The 17,406-nt window shown below is 36.7% G+C and overlaps 4 protein-coding genes across 4 annotated transcripts; 2 read left to right on the forward strand and 2 right to left on the reverse strand.

The window, feature by feature from the left end:
• On the reverse strand, positions 2,068 to 8,467 carry LOC109822420 (F-box protein SKIP31). Its single transcript, XM_020388612.1, has 9 exons — positions 8,285 to 8,467; positions 8,065 to 8,196; positions 7,904 to 7,977; positions 7,597 to 7,672; positions 3,683 to 3,793; positions 3,318 to 3,492; positions 3,126 to 3,241; positions 2,694 to 2,760; positions 2,068 to 2,608 (listed from the first exon to the last, which is right to left on the reverse strand). The coding sequence occupies exons 1-9, from the start codon at positions 8,369 to 8,371 to the stop codon at positions 2,538 to 2,540; spliced, it is 909 nt and encodes a 302-aa protein (XP_020244201.1). The 5' UTR covers positions 8,372 to 8,467; the 3' UTR covers positions 2,068 to 2,537.
• On the forward strand, positions 10,654 to 11,667 carry LOC109819404 (glutathione S-transferase T2-like). Its single transcript, XM_020385116.1, has one exon. It carries the CDS (start codon positions 10,654 to 10,656, stop codon positions 11,665 to 11,667), a length of 1,014 nt encoding a protein of 337 aa, XP_020240705.1.
• LOC109820381 lies at positions 12,877 to 15,309 on the forward strand. The gene is made up of 6 exons (XM_020386509.1): positions 12,877 to 13,070; positions 13,167 to 13,398; positions 13,477 to 13,594; positions 13,833 to 13,955; positions 14,420 to 14,585; positions 14,661 to 15,309. The coding sequence occupies exons 1-6, from the start codon at positions 12,960 to 12,962 to the stop codon at positions 14,844 to 14,846; spliced, it is 936 nt and encodes a 311-aa protein (XP_020242098.1). The 5' UTR covers positions 12,877 to 12,959; the 3' UTR covers positions 14,847 to 15,309.
• On the reverse strand, positions 15,295 to 17,358 carry LOC109820382 (upstream activation factor subunit spp27). The gene is made up of 2 exons (XM_020386510.1): positions 17,058 to 17,358; positions 15,295 to 15,650 (listed from the first exon to the last, which is right to left on the reverse strand). Exons 1-2 carry the CDS (start codon positions 17,274 to 17,276, stop codon positions 15,534 to 15,536), a joined length of 336 nt encoding a protein of 111 aa, XP_020242099.1. The 5' UTR covers positions 17,277 to 17,358; the 3' UTR covers positions 15,295 to 15,533.

Below are 17,406 nucleotides of genomic sequence, written 5' to 3' on the forward strand. Positions count from 1 at the left end.
CATTATATTTTCATTTGTTGTAATATGTGTCAATTACAATCCAAAAGAACCCGAAACAGATGTAACCTATGATTTTTAGGCGATTATTATTGATTTCAAATTGTTGGCAAATAATTCTTTGCTGGCCAAAATTCAAGATTTCGTGGGTTATTACTCAAGATTTTTTTTTTCATTTTTAGCCATTTTAACCCGATGACTAATAATTTTTGGAGGTAAAATTCATGATTTCATGAGCTTTTTTGGAGGTAAAATTCATGATTTTTGGAGGTAAAATTCACGATTTATAACTCACGAAATCCATGATTTATGACTTTTTTTGTTGTTTCAACCTACTGACAAAGAATTCCATGAAGGTCAAATTTTATTATTTGTGAGCTATAGTCCACGATTTTTTACCGTTTTTAGTCATTTTGACTCTGGCTAATAATTTTGTAAAGGCCAAAATTCATGATTTCGTGTGCCACAACCAAAGATTTTTGGACATTTTAGTTGTTTTGACTAGTTGGTAAATAATTCTGCAGATGCTAAACTTCACAATGCGTGAGCTATAATGCACGTTTTTTGGTCATTTTTAAACCTTTCGACATGCTGACAAATAGTTCTTGGGAGAAGAAAATTCATAATTTTATAAGCTATAACCTTTGATTTTTGGCGATTTTTAGTTGTTTTGATTGTTGGCATATAATTTCGTGAAAGCTAAAATTCACGATTTCTGGAGATATTGCTAATGATTTTTGACAATTTTGAGTCAACTTGTCCCGTTGGCAAATAATTCCCCGGAGGTCAAAATTAAATATTCTATAAGCTATAACCCATGATTTATGACTATTTTTAATCATTTTGAACTGTTGACAAATAATTTTGGAAAAACCAAAATTCATAATTTCACGAGCTATAACCCATGATGTTTGGCCATTTTTTATCATTTTGACTAGTTGGCAAGTAATTTTCAAAAGATAAAATTCAAGAATTTGTGAGCTATATACCTCAAAATTTGGCCAAATTTAGTTGTTTCGATCAGTTGGCAAACAACTCTTTGGTGGCTAAAGTTCATGATTTCGTAAGTTATAAACCCTTGATTTTTTTGACCATTTTTAGTTGTTTCAACCTATTGAAAAATTATTTTGTGAAAGCCAAAATTCACAATTTCATGAGTCATATCCCACAATTTGGTCAGTTTTAATTGTTTCGACCAATTGGAAATAATCTTGCAAAAGGCAAAATTCACAATTTCATGGGCTATGACCTACAATTTTGAGCTATTTTAACCGTTTTGACTAGTTGGCAAATAATTTTGTAGACTGAAAAATTCACGATTTGATGAGCTATAACCCATAAATTTTAGCCATTTTATTTGTTTTGACCAATTTTTAGCCAATTTTAATTGTTTTGTCTAGTTGGTAAATAATTCTGTTGATGCTAAAATTCACGATTTATAACTCACGATTTTACCCATTTTTAGTCATTTCGGGTTGCTGACAAATAATTCTGGGGATGCAAAATTAAAGATTTCATGAGCTATAACCCGAGATTTTTGGCCATTTTAATTGTTTTGACTAGGCAGAAAATAATTTCGTAGGCTATAATTCATGATTTATGGTCATTTTTTATCATTTCAACTTGCTAGCAAAGAATTTCACTGAGACGAAAATTCACGATTTCGTGAGATTTAGATGACGATTTTGGTCATCTTTAGTCATTTCGACCTGTCAACAAATAATTTCGCATAGGTCCAAATTAATGATTTTGTGAGTTATATCCCAAAATTTATGGCTATTTTAATCTTTTCGACTTGACTTGCCGGCAAATAATGTCGAGAAGACCAAAGTTCAGGATTTTGTGAGCTACAATTGATTAGTCTTCTTGATTAATTGGGAAATAATTTTGTAAAAACTAAAATTCAAAATTTCATGTACTATAACCCTCCATTTTTAGTCAATTTTAGTTGTTTCAACCACGTGTTGGCAAAGCCATAGTATCTGGATACAAAAATAGCTCCCTTTTACATTCGAATTTTAAAGGCAAAAGGAACCCAACAACTCTTTTTTCCACTCCCATTTGTGTATATAGATTAAAAAAAGCAACGGTATTTGGATTCCGCTTTCTGCTACAAGTGCCCGTTTACTTAGCAACGAGTTCAACCCATTAAAAAAATTCGGATTTTCTGACATTTCCAGTCTCTCCTCTTCCGTTCACATAACGTGCAGGTTGCGTGTTCACATAAACAGGAGCAAAACGCAGAAACGAACTCTACCAGCACACCAAATTTATATCAAAAAGCTTGCTAATTAGTAAAGTTTCGTAAAAGAAATGACTTAAGAAGATACCACTGCCCGTGATTAATACACGGGTATAGTCAGCGACACCTGCCCCCATGATCACTTACATTCTTTCAGCCAAACTACACAACAACAAGCTCCTTGAATTATAGGGCAATGCAGTGATGGAACTCATATGGCTTGTCTGAAGATCAACCCTCCACAGGTTTCTCATCATCACCTAATATCTGCAGACCCATGAAAACAAAAGCCTTGAGATCAACCAAACCTTATCGCAGCTTCAAGCTCCTTCTCATCAGCACAGTTGTAGCCCACCAGAAACGCACGTGCTAATCCAAAAATAAGTAAGGATCGATACTTGAACAAAGCTAAGTAACTAACAAAATACCAGGATATAGTATATAGTAATGGTACCAATTCGCCCGGAGCCCATGAAAGGCTCTACCTCATCGGTGACACCACCTTCAGCTTGCTGTTGCTCCTGTAAATTTAACAAAGCTGGTGTCAGATAAGCGAGAAGCTCATAACAGGAGGAGATATTAACAACAAACAGCCCCACAGCACTCCACAACAATAGAATGTTGCTTATTTAAATTCAGTATAGTCCCTATAGAGATGCTATTTCACCTATTTCATGAGAGTGTTATGTTGAGTCCTCATTATGAGTCCAAATTCTCAAAGCACAAGAAAGTACCAGAACATCATAAAAGAGACATAATGGTGACTGAGCTAAACTGTGAAGAAGGTCTACAACATTACATAGGAAACTGCTCTCATTCAACCATCAAGAAACTATACAAGAAAATAGTCATAAAGGAATTTTACACTGGAGCTGTTATTACTCACAGTATCTGATTCCTCTTCAGGAGCAAGCCACCTGTCAAAACATTGACCAGATACCGTGCAAACCAATAGTCCACTGGATTGATCCAAAACAGATTCCCGGCAAGTATCATCACACACTGCAAAAACACGGGAACAAGAATTACTTGAGGAAGTCTAATGTCAATGACATCATAGTGAAGGCACTGTTCCTACCATGCACTCGACCAGTCTTCTCACAGAGAAAAACATCACCAATTTGTGTGTAAGAGCATGTATGGCCAGAGCAAACATGACCAGTCACCACCTCATCAGTGAAGCCTCTGCTTCTTTTCCAAATAGAAACTTGATCACCAATTGTTTTGTCAAGAATAACTCGATCATCACTTATCTTCATGACAAGATGATTATAATCCGTTGAAAAGTAACGGTTATCACCAATCATAGAAGAGGGCGAACAAACATGTACATACACCAAAAAGAAAGAGGAAAAGGAGAAGGTTCAAAATTGATGTTATTGCTTTGGACTATAACCAATTAGTTTATCCAACAAGAAGAAAGTGCATTAAGATGATGTATACCTGTGAAAGCAGAGGTGCCTGGCTTCTCTTTGCTTCCTGCATTTGTATGTAATACTCCTTAAACTCAGGTGGGGTGTTCTTCACAAATTCAATCATGTCCTCTTGATCGCGCTGCACAGAGTATAGCGTTAAAGCAGATAATTATGGTCACAGCATGAAAAAAATTACATAAAAGAAACTTCGAATCATATTCTTAGTAGAACCAGTATTTTGCACTCGATTAACCACTTAATGAGGAAATGGCATACATCTGTTATCTAACACACTAACTAGCAAAAGAAGCTCCCATGCACCATTTTCGATGGCTACCAGCGATTTTTGTCCATTTTCATTCTTTTTGATCCAATGAAAACTAAGTATACTTCAAAATTTGCGATTACATGGACTATAACTCACAATTTTTTGTCAAGTTTCATTTGGTTAGATCCTCCAATGACGGTCAAGTATGTGTACTTTAAAATTCACAAATTTCATGAGCTATAACTAATGATTTTTGTCAATTTTCATTCATGCAGTCCAAAATTGGCGATTTTCATGTGCTTTTAGCCCACAATTTGTCAATTTTCGTTTGTTTCAACCTGGTGGAAATTAAGTGCATGTATTTCAAAATTTGCAATTGCCTAAGCTATATTGTGTAAAAATTCGCAATTCTCTTGGGCTATAACTAACGTTTTTTGTTCACTTTCGTTCGTTTCAACCCAATGACAAGTACATGTGTTCTTCAAAAATATACGATTTTCTTTGACATAAACATTGGGTCAAAACAAATAAAATTTAAAATTGTGAGTTAAAACCCATGAAAATCGCAAATTTTAAAATACATATAATTACTTTCCATTGGGACGAAACGAGCAAAAATAGCAAAATTTGTGGGTTATAACCAATCAAAATTGCAAATAAAGTAATCATAATTAAATGTCATTTGGTCAAATTAATGATAATGGACAAAAATAATGGGTGATAACCCACAAAACTCATAAATACTAAAGTTTGCAAAATTAATTTCTATTTGGGGAAACGAACAAAAATTGACAAAAATCATGGACTAGTCCATGAAATTCATGAATTTTTGAAGTTTGCGTACGTGTCATTGGGTCAAAAAAGAAACTGAAACAAATCGTGGGTTGTTTCATGAAACTAGCTAATTTTGAAAGATGTATAATTATTTGCCATTGGGACAAAGCGAAAAAATTACCAACAACGTGGGTTATAACCCTTCAAAATCGTGAATTCGGTAATAAATAATAATAATCATTCGGTCAAACGAACAATAATGGAAAAATCATGATTTATAGCCCACAAAATCTCAACTATTGAAGTTCACAAATTAATTACTACTGGGTCGAAACGAAGAAACTAGACAAAAAATCATGGACTAGCCCATGAAAATCACGAATTTCAAAATACACATGCTTATTTGTCGTTGGGTCAAAAAAAAAAAAACATCGTGCATCGTTCATAAAAATTACAATTTTTTATAAAAGAAGATTTAATGGCCATGGGTCAAAACTAACAAAAAAATTAAAATCGATAATTATAACCTATGAAAATCGTGAATTTTTTTTGTACACATGACTAATTGCCATTAGGTTGAGACGAACGAAAACGAGCAAATATTGTCGGTTATAATTAATTAATGAAAACTGTGAAGTTGGAAGTATGCAAATTTGTCATTGCGTCAAAACGAACGAAAACTATCAAAAATCGTATGTTAGCCCATAAAAATCATAAATTTTTTAAGTACCTATAATTTATTGTCATTGGATATAAACCAATGAAAAAACACAAAAATCAAGGGTAGTACCTATGAAAATTGCGAAGTTCGAAGTGTATGCCTAATTAGCTACAATTAGATCAAAATTCGTGGATTAAAGCCTACTCATGAATTTTAAGATAAGCATACTTATTTATAGTTTAGGTCAAAAAATTAAAAATTAAAAAAATCATTGGTTATAGGCAATGAAAATCGTGATTTTCTTTAAATGAAACTAAATTTTGGTCAAAACAAACAAAAATTGATAAAAATCATGGGTTATCCCTTGAAATTTGCAAATTTTGAAACTCGTGGGTAATAGACCATAAGATTCATAGGCTTTGAAGTATGCATACATAATTGTTATTGGCTCGAAACAAATAAAAATTGACAAAAATTATAAGTTATAACCCATAAAATTTGTAAATTTTGAAATAAGTGTAATTAATTTTCATTGGGATGAAACAAACTAAATTTCCCAAAATCATGTGTTATAACCCATCAATATCACAAAATTGAAAGTATTGATAATTACTTTCCATTTGGTCGAATGAATGATAACGAACAAAAATTGTGGGTTATTATAACTTATAAGTTCATGAAAGTCGCAAAACTAAATTTGCTATTGAAGTGAAACAAACAAAAATATACAAAAATCATGTATTATAACCTATATTTTTTACAATTTTCGTTCGTTTCACTTTCAAAATTAAGTATGTGTACTTCAAAATTCATGATTTTCATGGAAACCATGATTTTTGTCCATTTTCTAATCCAAAATTAATTACAACATCATATGTACTAAATAAGATCATACGCCAACTGCATATCTTTATAATAAACTTGTTGGTCACAAAGCATTTTCATATGGTTTTCTCTTCAATTCCTTCTTGTTCATGTTCTAATCTTTTATCAACAACCAAGGTTACAAAAATCGCTAAATGGCCTAAAAGTCGGACCCGGTGCCTACGCAGAAGCGCCTTGGCGCCTAAGTAGAAAGTCTAAGTTCTAAGTGGGGCCTATATGACTATCCTATTATTTTTATTTTTTAACTATAATAATTATTAATAAATGTCAATGTTATAGAAAGTGGTAGGCGACAGACTAGCACCCAGGTAGATTTATTTCTATATTTAAGTGAAGGTGAATGAGATTTTGCTGAAGGTTGGAGGAGGTGGAGATGTTCATAATTGGTGAAGGAGGCTAGAAGAGTATGGAGGAGGTTAAAGGAAGTGGAGGTTATAGCGGAGGAAATCACGACCAAGACTAATGTGGTGCAATCGGCTTAAGCGGCCAATGCTCCCCTAGATACTTTGAAGACCTAGGCGGACAGTATAAAAGCCACCTAGGCCTAGGCGGGCACTCGCTTTTTAAAACATTGTCGACAAAATTTTCTGGTCTTATAATAGAATAAGTCCTACATAATAGGATTCTAGTTAAAATGTTATCTTTATTATAGTGGCACTTAAAATAGAATAAGTCCCTCCCTCATACAGAGTCGAGGCATCTTTAAAACTCACTTTGAGGATATTTTGTTACAATTGATCAAATATTTTGCTCACCAAACAAGGTTAGTCAAAAAAGGCATGTACATCGTGGACTACTTGATGGTGAATCCACATCCATGTGTATAGTTGTATAGATACAGCACTTCTTGCTATGTCAATGCTATCTCCCTAGCAACTTCTTGGAACTTATTGTGTCAATAAGTCACGTCAACATAACCTTTGCTTCTTACACGAAAAAAACGAAGCCAAAATAGCCCCACAAAAAATTTAACCAGTATTATATTTGTTTGACAACTTGATATCATCTCCATGCACGCTAGATAATTGTCAAAACAAATATGAGGAGAGCGCCTCACGATCATGAGAGCCAGTCGGTGGGTAAGTGCAACTTAACCTTTCAGCCATGCTCATGCAACCAACGAGCAACATTTCAACTTACGCTAGACAATAAGAGTTCATACAAATAGGTAAGACGCTAAGATTTGCTAAGGAAATTGTTATCATATCTCAACCATGATAAAAGATTAAAATGGCATATCAAAATCCTACACCAAAATAAGAATTTCATTGTTGCTAAACAAAGTAACTCTTCCAACTACACGTAGATGTAGCTATAAAAATATAGGTAAATTTTTTTTTAGTTAGTGAATCACCTGAATATAAAGCTTCTTCCAAGCGCATTCTCGTGGCTTCCCTGTTGGCGAAGCCATGCCCCACCTCAAGCAATACCTGCATCCCATCAAAATTCATAATGAAATCAGATTTTTCTCTGGATCTTTAATAAAATCATCAATTATATAATCAATTGCAATATTTCTGAAAATAAAGGACCACTAACATCCCCTAATTTCTTCTATAAAAAAATCTATTTAAAAAGTAAAAACTCCAAATTCCACAACTTGTCAAGCGCATCAACAGAAACCCTAGATTTCCAACGGAAAAAAAAGCAATTTATCTTACAGCCGTCGCCAGAGGCGCTCATCAGAGGCCGCAAAGTTCATAAACCGGCAGACATGAGAGCAAGAGATTAGATCCTGCAAACAACATCAACAAAACTCATCACCAAACCCTAAAATCCCACAAAAAATCACAAAATCCGCAACTTTTTCTCAATCCAATACCTCAGACGAGAGGAATTTGAAGATATGGTGGAAAATCTCGGGAGGAATCTTCGAAAAGCTCCCACTATCTATCCTACTCGAACGATTCGAGCTCCCTTCTTCGATCCTAAGCCTCTTCGGTGGTTTCTCATCCTGAGATTGAATCAGAATTAGAAATCGAAAAAACCCCTAAACCTGACCCTTATCGAGAGAGAGAGAGAGAGAGAACGCGAGAGGGTACTTGGTCATTGTCAGCAGAAGAGACAGAGAGGATCTCGGATTCGAGGAAGTCGGCGAGGAGCTGATCATCGGCGTCGGAGTCCGCCATTGATTTGAGGAAACCAAGCGGAGATTGGAGAGAGGAAAGGGGGAAATAGGGTTTGGGAACGGTGACATGAGGATGGGATTGGGTGGGTATGAATTTGAGTGCAACTTCAGGTGAATGTAGAATTGGAAATAATAAAGGTGTCCGAATTATTGGAAATACCTCATATAAATCGCCGACTGAAAAAAAATGTTATTTGCATATATATAACCCTTAAAATTATGGGTAATTACAAAAATTCCCCAAACTCTTAGCATTTGTAAACCTACCCCTCAAATCATGAACTGTGCGAAAAATACCCCTAAAATCAATAAATCATCAACTTAATGCTAAGATGTTGACTATTTTGTTGATAATTGTTAAATTGCGATTATAAATTAGCATAATAAAGTTAATGATTAATTGCTTTGAGGGTATTTCCTCCCAAAATTGATGACTTGATGGATAGTTTCGCAAATACTAAGATTCGAGGGGTATTTTACAACTACTATGATTTAAGGGGCATATACTCCTTAAATCATTGTTATTCATGAAAATACCCACCAAATCTTAGTATTCGCAAAACCACCCTTCAAATAATCAGTATTGGGAAAGATACACCCCACTCAACCAATCAATCACCAACTCTGATAGGCTAGTTAATAACCGTAATGTAAAAATTATCAATAATGTAGTGAAATTATTACTCACCAAATTGATGATTTATTAATTTTAAGAGCTATATATATGTAAATAAGCCTATATTACATAGGGCTAAATTACCAAATGGAGATTAAAAGTAGACCATTTTTACATGCTTGGTATTAAAAGTTACTCCGGAATCCTTTTGGTATTAAAAGTATTCGGCTTTCACCTATATGGTATTAAATGTCATCGGCGATGAAATTTTTCAACGAGAACAGTAGTTTTTGGCACTGTTTGGCAACAAGAGATTGTGTCTTATTGACTTGGTCAATAAGCTAGTAAAGCTGTTTGGTGACCAAAAATAAGAGGAGATTATTTTGAAGATTGTGTCTTTTGCAAGTAGCTTTTGGAAAGCTATCTCAAGTAGCATTTGTCTTTGGGAAGGAGCTGTCAATTTTTTTTCTTCCGTTTTTGCTCCTAATAATTATAATTTTATATCAATAATATTGCATGTCCTTTTTAGTCATTTAACAAATTTAAGCTAGCTATACAGCTATTTTTGCCAAACAGCTCTAGTCAATTAGCTAGCTACACAGTATCAGCTTTTAGCTACAATTTCACAGCTTTCAGCTAGTTTTGCCAAACAGAGCCTTTGTGGGGTAAATTTCTTTCACCCCTGACTTGTTAAAGTTGTTATATTTTACATTCTTCTTCTTCAATCTTCCCAAACTCAAATTTATTCGACCACTTTACCTAATAAAACCCTCATTCGCCCTCCCTTTTTCTCTGATAAATGAAGTCCCCTCTTTTTCTTCAACCTCCCCCAATTCAAATGATGAGAGAGAAGAGGGTTTAGGCTATAGTTTGAGTTTGAACTAGGAGAGGTTGAAGGAGAACAGGGGGCTCTATTGATGGGAGAGAAAGAGAGGGTGAAGGAGGACCATATTAGTGAAGGGGTGGAAGAAATTTGAGTTCGGCGAGAATGAGTGAGGAGGGTGTAAAATACAATAACTCTAAGATGTTAGGGGAGTGAAAGAAGTTTTTCCAATGTAAACTATAGCTCTCACAGGAAAAATTCACTGCTGACTGAGATTTTGTATCAAACAGGTAAAGTGCTCTACTTTTAATACTAATACTAAAAGGACGCCAGAATAACTTTTAGACCATATGCAGCAGAGGGTTTTCCGTCGGATATTTGAAGGCAGCAGGGGTTTTTTGTGCAGGTGAAACAAATTGACAAAGCCAAGGGGTGAAAATTTCACCCCGGGCATTTCTGACAAGCCCACGCACGCGCATGATGGGAAGGGACCACGTGGCGAAATTTGATTGGGTGAGCATTGTTGTTTTCCTCCTTATTTTTAATTGATATTTTTTGAGATAAATACAATGAATTAATTTATAATTTTTATACCATTAACTTTTATTTTTCAAACTCTATAAATAGAGACTAACTTTGTGTCATTTGGACACCAAAAAAAAATCTGAGTTTCTGCACCCTATTCTTCTTCTTTCTACAATTTGAAGCTAGTTTCTTCATGGATCCTTCACAAAACTATCCTAATTTTCCCTACAACTACAACTTTCCTAACCAACCTCAAAATACCCTCCCTCAACCACAACATCCAAATATACAACGCCCCGAAAATACTCAAAATACGGTGATGCAGCCCAATTTTCAAATGCCGTACATGATGCAACCAAATTTCGGCATGCAATATTCTTATCTTCCTTACGGTTATCCTCCAGTTCCGGGAAGCAGCTATGTTCCCTCCCATATGAATTGTCCTAACATGGAGTCGAGTGAGCCAGCGACACCCCGGTTTAGTAGCGGATCTACAGATATCTCAGAATTTTCCACCCAAATGTCTTTGGAAAATGTTGGTAGGGATACTCCTTACAGTTTTCTCCCTCCAACCCAACAATCAGCAAAGAGATCAAGTTATGAAACTTGGACCACCGAAGACAACATACTTTTACTAACTGGTTATTTTCACGTTAGTAATGATAGTGAGTTGGGCAACAACCAAAAGGGTGAAACTTTCTGGGGTAAAATTACACAGTACGTGAATGAGAACGCCAAAAGTGGAAAGGAGAGGATTGTGTCTCGGTGCCATAGTCATTTCAAAGACATCAACAGAAAGATATCCAGTTTCATTGGCTGCTACAGTACTGCATGTAGGGAGAAGCGTAGCGATTGGTCCGATGAAAACTACATATCCAAGGCAAGAGAGTTGTACTTTGAGAAAATAGGTACGACGTTTAATTTGGTGGATGAGTGGAAGGTGATTCGTAATCAACCCAAATATATGGCAGGAGGAAATGCATCCAGTAGTAGTGACTCTAAAAGAAAGAGTAGTGGTGAGGATGTTGAATCATCAACTCCTACCCTTGTACGTCCAGAGGGTAGGGACGTGGCAAAGAAGAAAGCTAGAGCTTCCTCTAGTAAAACATCTGTGTCAAGAAAATCAAAGGGGGCAATTGAGGAGGAGTTATCTAAGCTAGTCAGTGCTCATGAAAAATTTGAAGAGAAAAGATCAAGTACTGCTTCAGCTATGAATAACCTGGCTCATTCCAAGAATATGGAGATGTGGTTATTCTTGAAAAACAAACCAGATCGTGACGATGAAGATGAAGAAGCTTATAATATGTTGAGGAAGAACCTGTTTGGAAAATAAGACCTTCTCAAGAAGTTATGATTGTGTGTTTTCTTTTTGATGTGGGATCTTGATGTCTTAGGAAAAATAATGAGGGCGTGCATTATTTTACATAACATGATAGTAGAGGATGAACGAGATACGTATTCGCGAAACTAGGAAAATATCGACTTTGAACCGTCGAACAATGCTAGCTCTAGCGCCTCTTTTAATGTTCAAACAGACGTGTTGCCGGAGTTTCAAGTCCATGTTCAACACCGATCTGAGGCAGATAATCAGACTAGAGCGGAACTACGAGATAAGACCCAACATATTCAGCTGAAGAAGGATCTCATCGAGCACATTTGGCAGAAGTTTGGGACAACCTCCGATTAGATTTACCAATTTAGTGTGTGTTTTCTGGCCTGTTTTTAATAATTTGGGTGTGTTTGGTTTTCTGTATGCTTAATAAAATCGTGTGTTATTTTATGTTAATTTAAAAATATTATTGAAAATTAAATTAAAAATATATATTTAAATATTATATATTATTTATTGAATTATTAATAAATTATAATTATAAATATATGAGTTATATTAATAATAATAATAATAAAATAGTAATATATATGAAATAGGAAAAAGAATGAATAAATATGGTAGGGTATATGTTGAAGTGATGTGGTTTATGGTGGGTCCCAAATAAAGTAAAAAACTTTCTGAAAAATCTCCTGCTGTAGAGTTGATAGGGAAATGAAGATTATTGAATTAAATAAAGTGATGTGGCAGGAGAGAAGGAGGTGAAATTTCACCTCCTGCTGGAGATGGTCTTAATGCCAAACAGTAAAACTGATTTACTTTTAATACTAGTCTGGCAATTTGAGCAATACTTTTTTTTTGATCGGTTCGTTAAGGAGAAGGGTTTCTTCTCGTTCACATGAATTTCTCAAATTTCTGCCTTTTCTTTTTTCCTTTTATTAATTTTATTATATATGCAAAGACTGGGAACCTTGTAAAATAAATAATGTTAGGGGCACACCCCCTAACACACTACCAACCACACCTCCCTCTCCCATCGCTACAGTAAACCGGGCCTCACATGAGATTTTAAAAATTTTAAAATCCCATGTGAGACCCGGTTTACTGTAATGATGGGAGAGGGGGGGTGTGGTTGGTGGTGTGATAGGGGGTGTGCCCCTAACACCACTCTTGTAAAATATCAAAGATTCATTCATAGCCCGAGAGCAACAAACACCTGGCTATTGTGAACCCGTTATCTCTCTCTCTCTCTCTGCGCTCTTTGTTTTGTGTTTGAGAGCACTCAACACAACACTATGTCTCTCCTCCCATCTCCACCTCCCTCCACCCTCTCCACCACCACAACCACCGCCACCGCCACCTCCTCCTCCATCCCTCCCATCCCTCGCCCTGCCGTCATCCTCCCAGTTAACCTCCCTCTCCCTTCTCTCCTTTTCCTTCCAAATCTCAATCGTTTTTTCTTTTTTTGGTGATGTGTTTGTCATCGTTCTGTCGTATATCAGGGTCTCGGTAACAACACGGGGGACTACAGAGCCCTGACATCCACACTGAATGAAGGCTACGGCATCCCCACCGTCGTCGCCTCAGTCTCGCGCCTCGACTGGTTCAGAAATGCCGCCGGCCTCCTCGATCCTAATTACTGGAAGGGAACCCTCCAGCCAAGACCTGTTCTCGATTGGTACCTTGAGAGGGTTGAGGAGGCTGTCTCTGAGGCCAGGAAGTTGAACCAGCAAGGTAAAATAATTTCAGGAATTTGTCATGAGTGGCATTTTATATGCAATGAGCTGATGGCTTTGGCGAAATTTTGTGAAGGAGGAAACGTATCGTTGATAGGGCACTCTGCAGGAGGATGGCTCGCTCGAGTTTACATGGAGGAATTCGAGAAGTCTGATCACATCGCTCTGCTTTTGACGCTTGGATCGCCTCACTTGTATGATTTCACTATGATAGCACGTATGAATGTCTCTGATTTTTTTTTAATGTCAGATTGAAATGGCTGACATTATTCAAATTTTGCGCTAGACGAGGCACCAGAATGATGCAAAATTTTTTGTCGATAGCAGACCATACTCGAATTATGATAGAACTAAATGAAGTAATGGAGAATGCAACGGAGCAATATATGTCAATGTTAGTTATGTTGATTACCAAAATGTGTTGTATGTCAGGCCACCACCAAAAGGCTTGCCTGGAGTGATCGATCAAACAAGGGGCCTCCTATACCACGTCGAAGAAAATTGTGCACCGGCTGTCTATAACCCTCACCTGAAATATGTATGCATCGCCGGAAGGTAATACCTCACAGCTGAAATATGTACGCGCTGCTGGAAGGTAATCCAGTCAGTCGACAGAATACTGAGAACTGTAGGTTCCTTTTCGTCATCATCGGTTTTGTTAGCTAATGCGTATGATATAACTTCATACATAATTCTCTAGTGTTTACTGAATAAGACTGTCGCATGTAGATGTATAGTAGTAATACCTCTCGTATAGATTAACTCATTCTAATACTGGGCCCTTTGTAAGAAATTCCATGACATTTATATTTCATCTACCTGAAACTGTTTGTTTGATACTACCATGTTGACAGTTTTGCATACTAACATGCGTATGCGATACTATACGAAGTCACAAATATGAAAAATCTAAGCATGAGACAATATATGATGTCTAGTAATTTGCCACGTCCACAGAGCATCACCAAGCATATTTAGACCTTGTGATGCTTGGAGATCTCACCTGGATTCACCTGCAGGTACATTCAAGGTGCACGGTTGATAGGCAACCCTTCATCAAGTGACACTAATCCTGTCGATAAGAGTCAGGGAGCCATTGAATTAGCAGCAGATAATGATAACAATAAGGTAGCATCAGTTAGCCCCAGCTTTCGAGCTCGCTTTGTTGGCCAAGGTTACAAACAGGTGGGTAACATTCAGCGTGTCAAAGTACTTCATCTTAAAGCTTTGTTAATGACAACTCTCACAACGAATTTGCAGGTTTGTGGACAAGCAGATGTATGGGGAGATGGTGTTGTTCCTGAGGCATCAGCTCATCTGGAGGGTGCGATGAACATAAGCTTGGAAGGGGTTTACCACTCTCCGGTGGGTTCAGATGATACGGCAAGGCCTTGGTATGGATCTCCTGCTGTAGTGGAGAAATGGGTTCATCATCTTCTCACCTGAAGCTGCATGGTACTGAAGAATAGAGCCATTAAGAATTGAGCTTCCTCATGAACTCTATTCATCAACGTTAGAACTCAGGTGGAAACTGCGCAAGATATTCAGTTTGTTGTATAATTTGTGTTGCCAGCAAAGTGCTATATAAATTTCCACCACCAACTTCAAGCAAAGTGTAATTCAAAGGATGCACCTATTTATCCTTGTATTTAAATAAACAACACAAGCATCACCCAACTAAAAGAATCCCTTACGCAGGACCAGATTACAAAACCCAAAGACCTAAGGCACTATTCTGAAATCAATCTGTAAAATTCCAAATAATTAGGAGGCTTTTGCAAATGGAATTGATATCACTTGATCTCCAGTAAGCACTGTTGGGTAGTATGGGTTGAACTAACAAATCTTCACAGTACCACAGATAAAGATCAGACAAGTCAAAGGCACAAGAAAAAAAAATCAAGGGAAACAATAGCATTAGCCAAATGCTGAAGCATCAGCATGATCAGCACAAACCACAGGCTAAAAAAGGTTTTCATACAGAATAGGATGCAGAGGCATCAACTGGTCCTGCACTTTAAGATTGCTTCCCAAAGGTAAAACATTGAACTGCAACAACTTAACACTGATCAACAAAAACACCAACCAGCCCCCCAGATACACCACCCTCCTGTTTTTTATGGTCAGTTAGATTCAAAGGAAATGAGGTTTAAGCAAGCGTGCAATTTCCATCATCCCTACTGTGTCTTTCCCCTCAAAGATAGACTTCAGCTTCTCATCACAGCGAATTTCCCTCTTGTTTGCTGGATTCTGCAATTGCAAATACATTGAATTATGGCCACATTCATTTAAAAGGAAGAAGAACAAGAAAAAACATAAATCAACGATTACTATCATGGAACTTCTAAAAATGCTCACACGTGCATCAAAAAGAAGCAAAGTCTCTAAACTGGATAAAACATCATCAACTTAGTTGCCCATTACTTAGTAGCCAATCTTAGGTAGAAACTCAGTGTGTAGATGCTCAAATGTTTATCACGTGCATACAAAAACTTCACTCTAGGTTCATAAATAATACTACCTAATTAGCAAGTCGACTTCTGTAATGAATTGTTATCTTTCCAAAAAGACAACCTGCCTACCTACAACTGCAAATAAGTTTGCTTCAACTTTCAAAATGAACCAGCATAACCTTCCAATAAGGTCCGCGGGGTCTTTATCACACTCCTTTTTCAATAACCTATGATATAGCATAGGACCATACCTAGTCATATACAGATGTCAGTCACGTGCTTAAAGTTGAGAAAGCATCAGCATGCATTACAATACTACATCCAAAGAATCCTAAAGAAAATATTTTACACCCCAATGACTGATTAATGAGAATCCAATAGAGCAAAACAAGTTCAACCTCACTAGTTCAATAGTCAATTAGAGTGATTGTTCAACAATAATCAAGATCACCCTCCCGTATTGCCCTGTTTCAGTTGGTCTCAGAAGCTGTTATGACGGCCGCACTTGGTGCCAAAGTAACAAAACAAGTTACCATAAACTTAAAATGCTAAAATAACTGTATACTTATTATCCCCTCAGCATACTAACACTTGAATAAATGTGATTAATTTTTACTGCTACTACATCAATGCAATCCACATTTCATCTATGAATCAATATCTTTATGAGCTCTCCCAACATCCCTCATGCACACCCATGTGAAACACATGCACACAAACAAGCGCAGGAGCAGACAGTAACACTGGAAGCTGAACACCAAACTACATAATAAAAGAATAGGCACTGTACAAAATAAAAGTTTTACAATTCATGTGCAAATCACCATAGAATGGAGTAGTCAGCTAGCCATGTATTGATCACTATTATAATGATATAGCGCATGCATATATTATAATATTACACATACTAATAGCCGTAAGAAATCAACTTGGTTTTGCAGAAAATTAAACCCTAAAAGCTTAAATTGACAAGAAAACCGGAAAATTTTCTTACTTTCAATTGGAAAACGATGAAAGCTAAATGACTACGGATTACCTATAATAATCAATATGAACAATGGGGGATTTTGTGCAAAGGTACACGAGCCAGTAGTGATTCACTCAATCCAAAACCCTAAACCCTAAGAAGAGTCAAAGATATCAACAAACACCGACAAATCACCAATAAAACCGCCCTAAAACCTTAGAAAGGTGACAGTTAGACCTGGAGGTTGTTGGACTTGATGTGCTCCCAGATTTTCTTGACAGCCTCAGCGCGGGAAACTTCAGCAGCTCCGACGAACTTCTTCAGCGCCGGCGACACCGGCAAGGGCTTCATCAGCCCGATGTTCTTTGGCTTCTCCGTCGAGGAGGCGGCGGTCGACTTGGTACCTGATTTGGCGGCCGCCATCAGAACCCTGCATCCCTGAAAAACCCTAGACATCGCAGAGAGCGAGACTTTTCCTTTTTCGATCGTCTTCAGACCAGAGGGGGAAAAAATGAAGCGTTTATAAAAACGAAGATTTTTGGGGACACGGATTTAATTGGAGTTTATAGCTAGGAAAGGTTTTTTC

This window comes from Asparagus officinalis, chromosome 8 (assembly GCF_001876935.1).
Source record: "Asparagus officinalis chromosome 8, Aspof.V1, whole genome shotgun sequence".
Taxonomy (NCBI): domain Eukaryota; kingdom Viridiplantae; phylum Streptophyta; class Magnoliopsida; order Asparagales; family Asparagaceae; genus Asparagus; species Asparagus officinalis.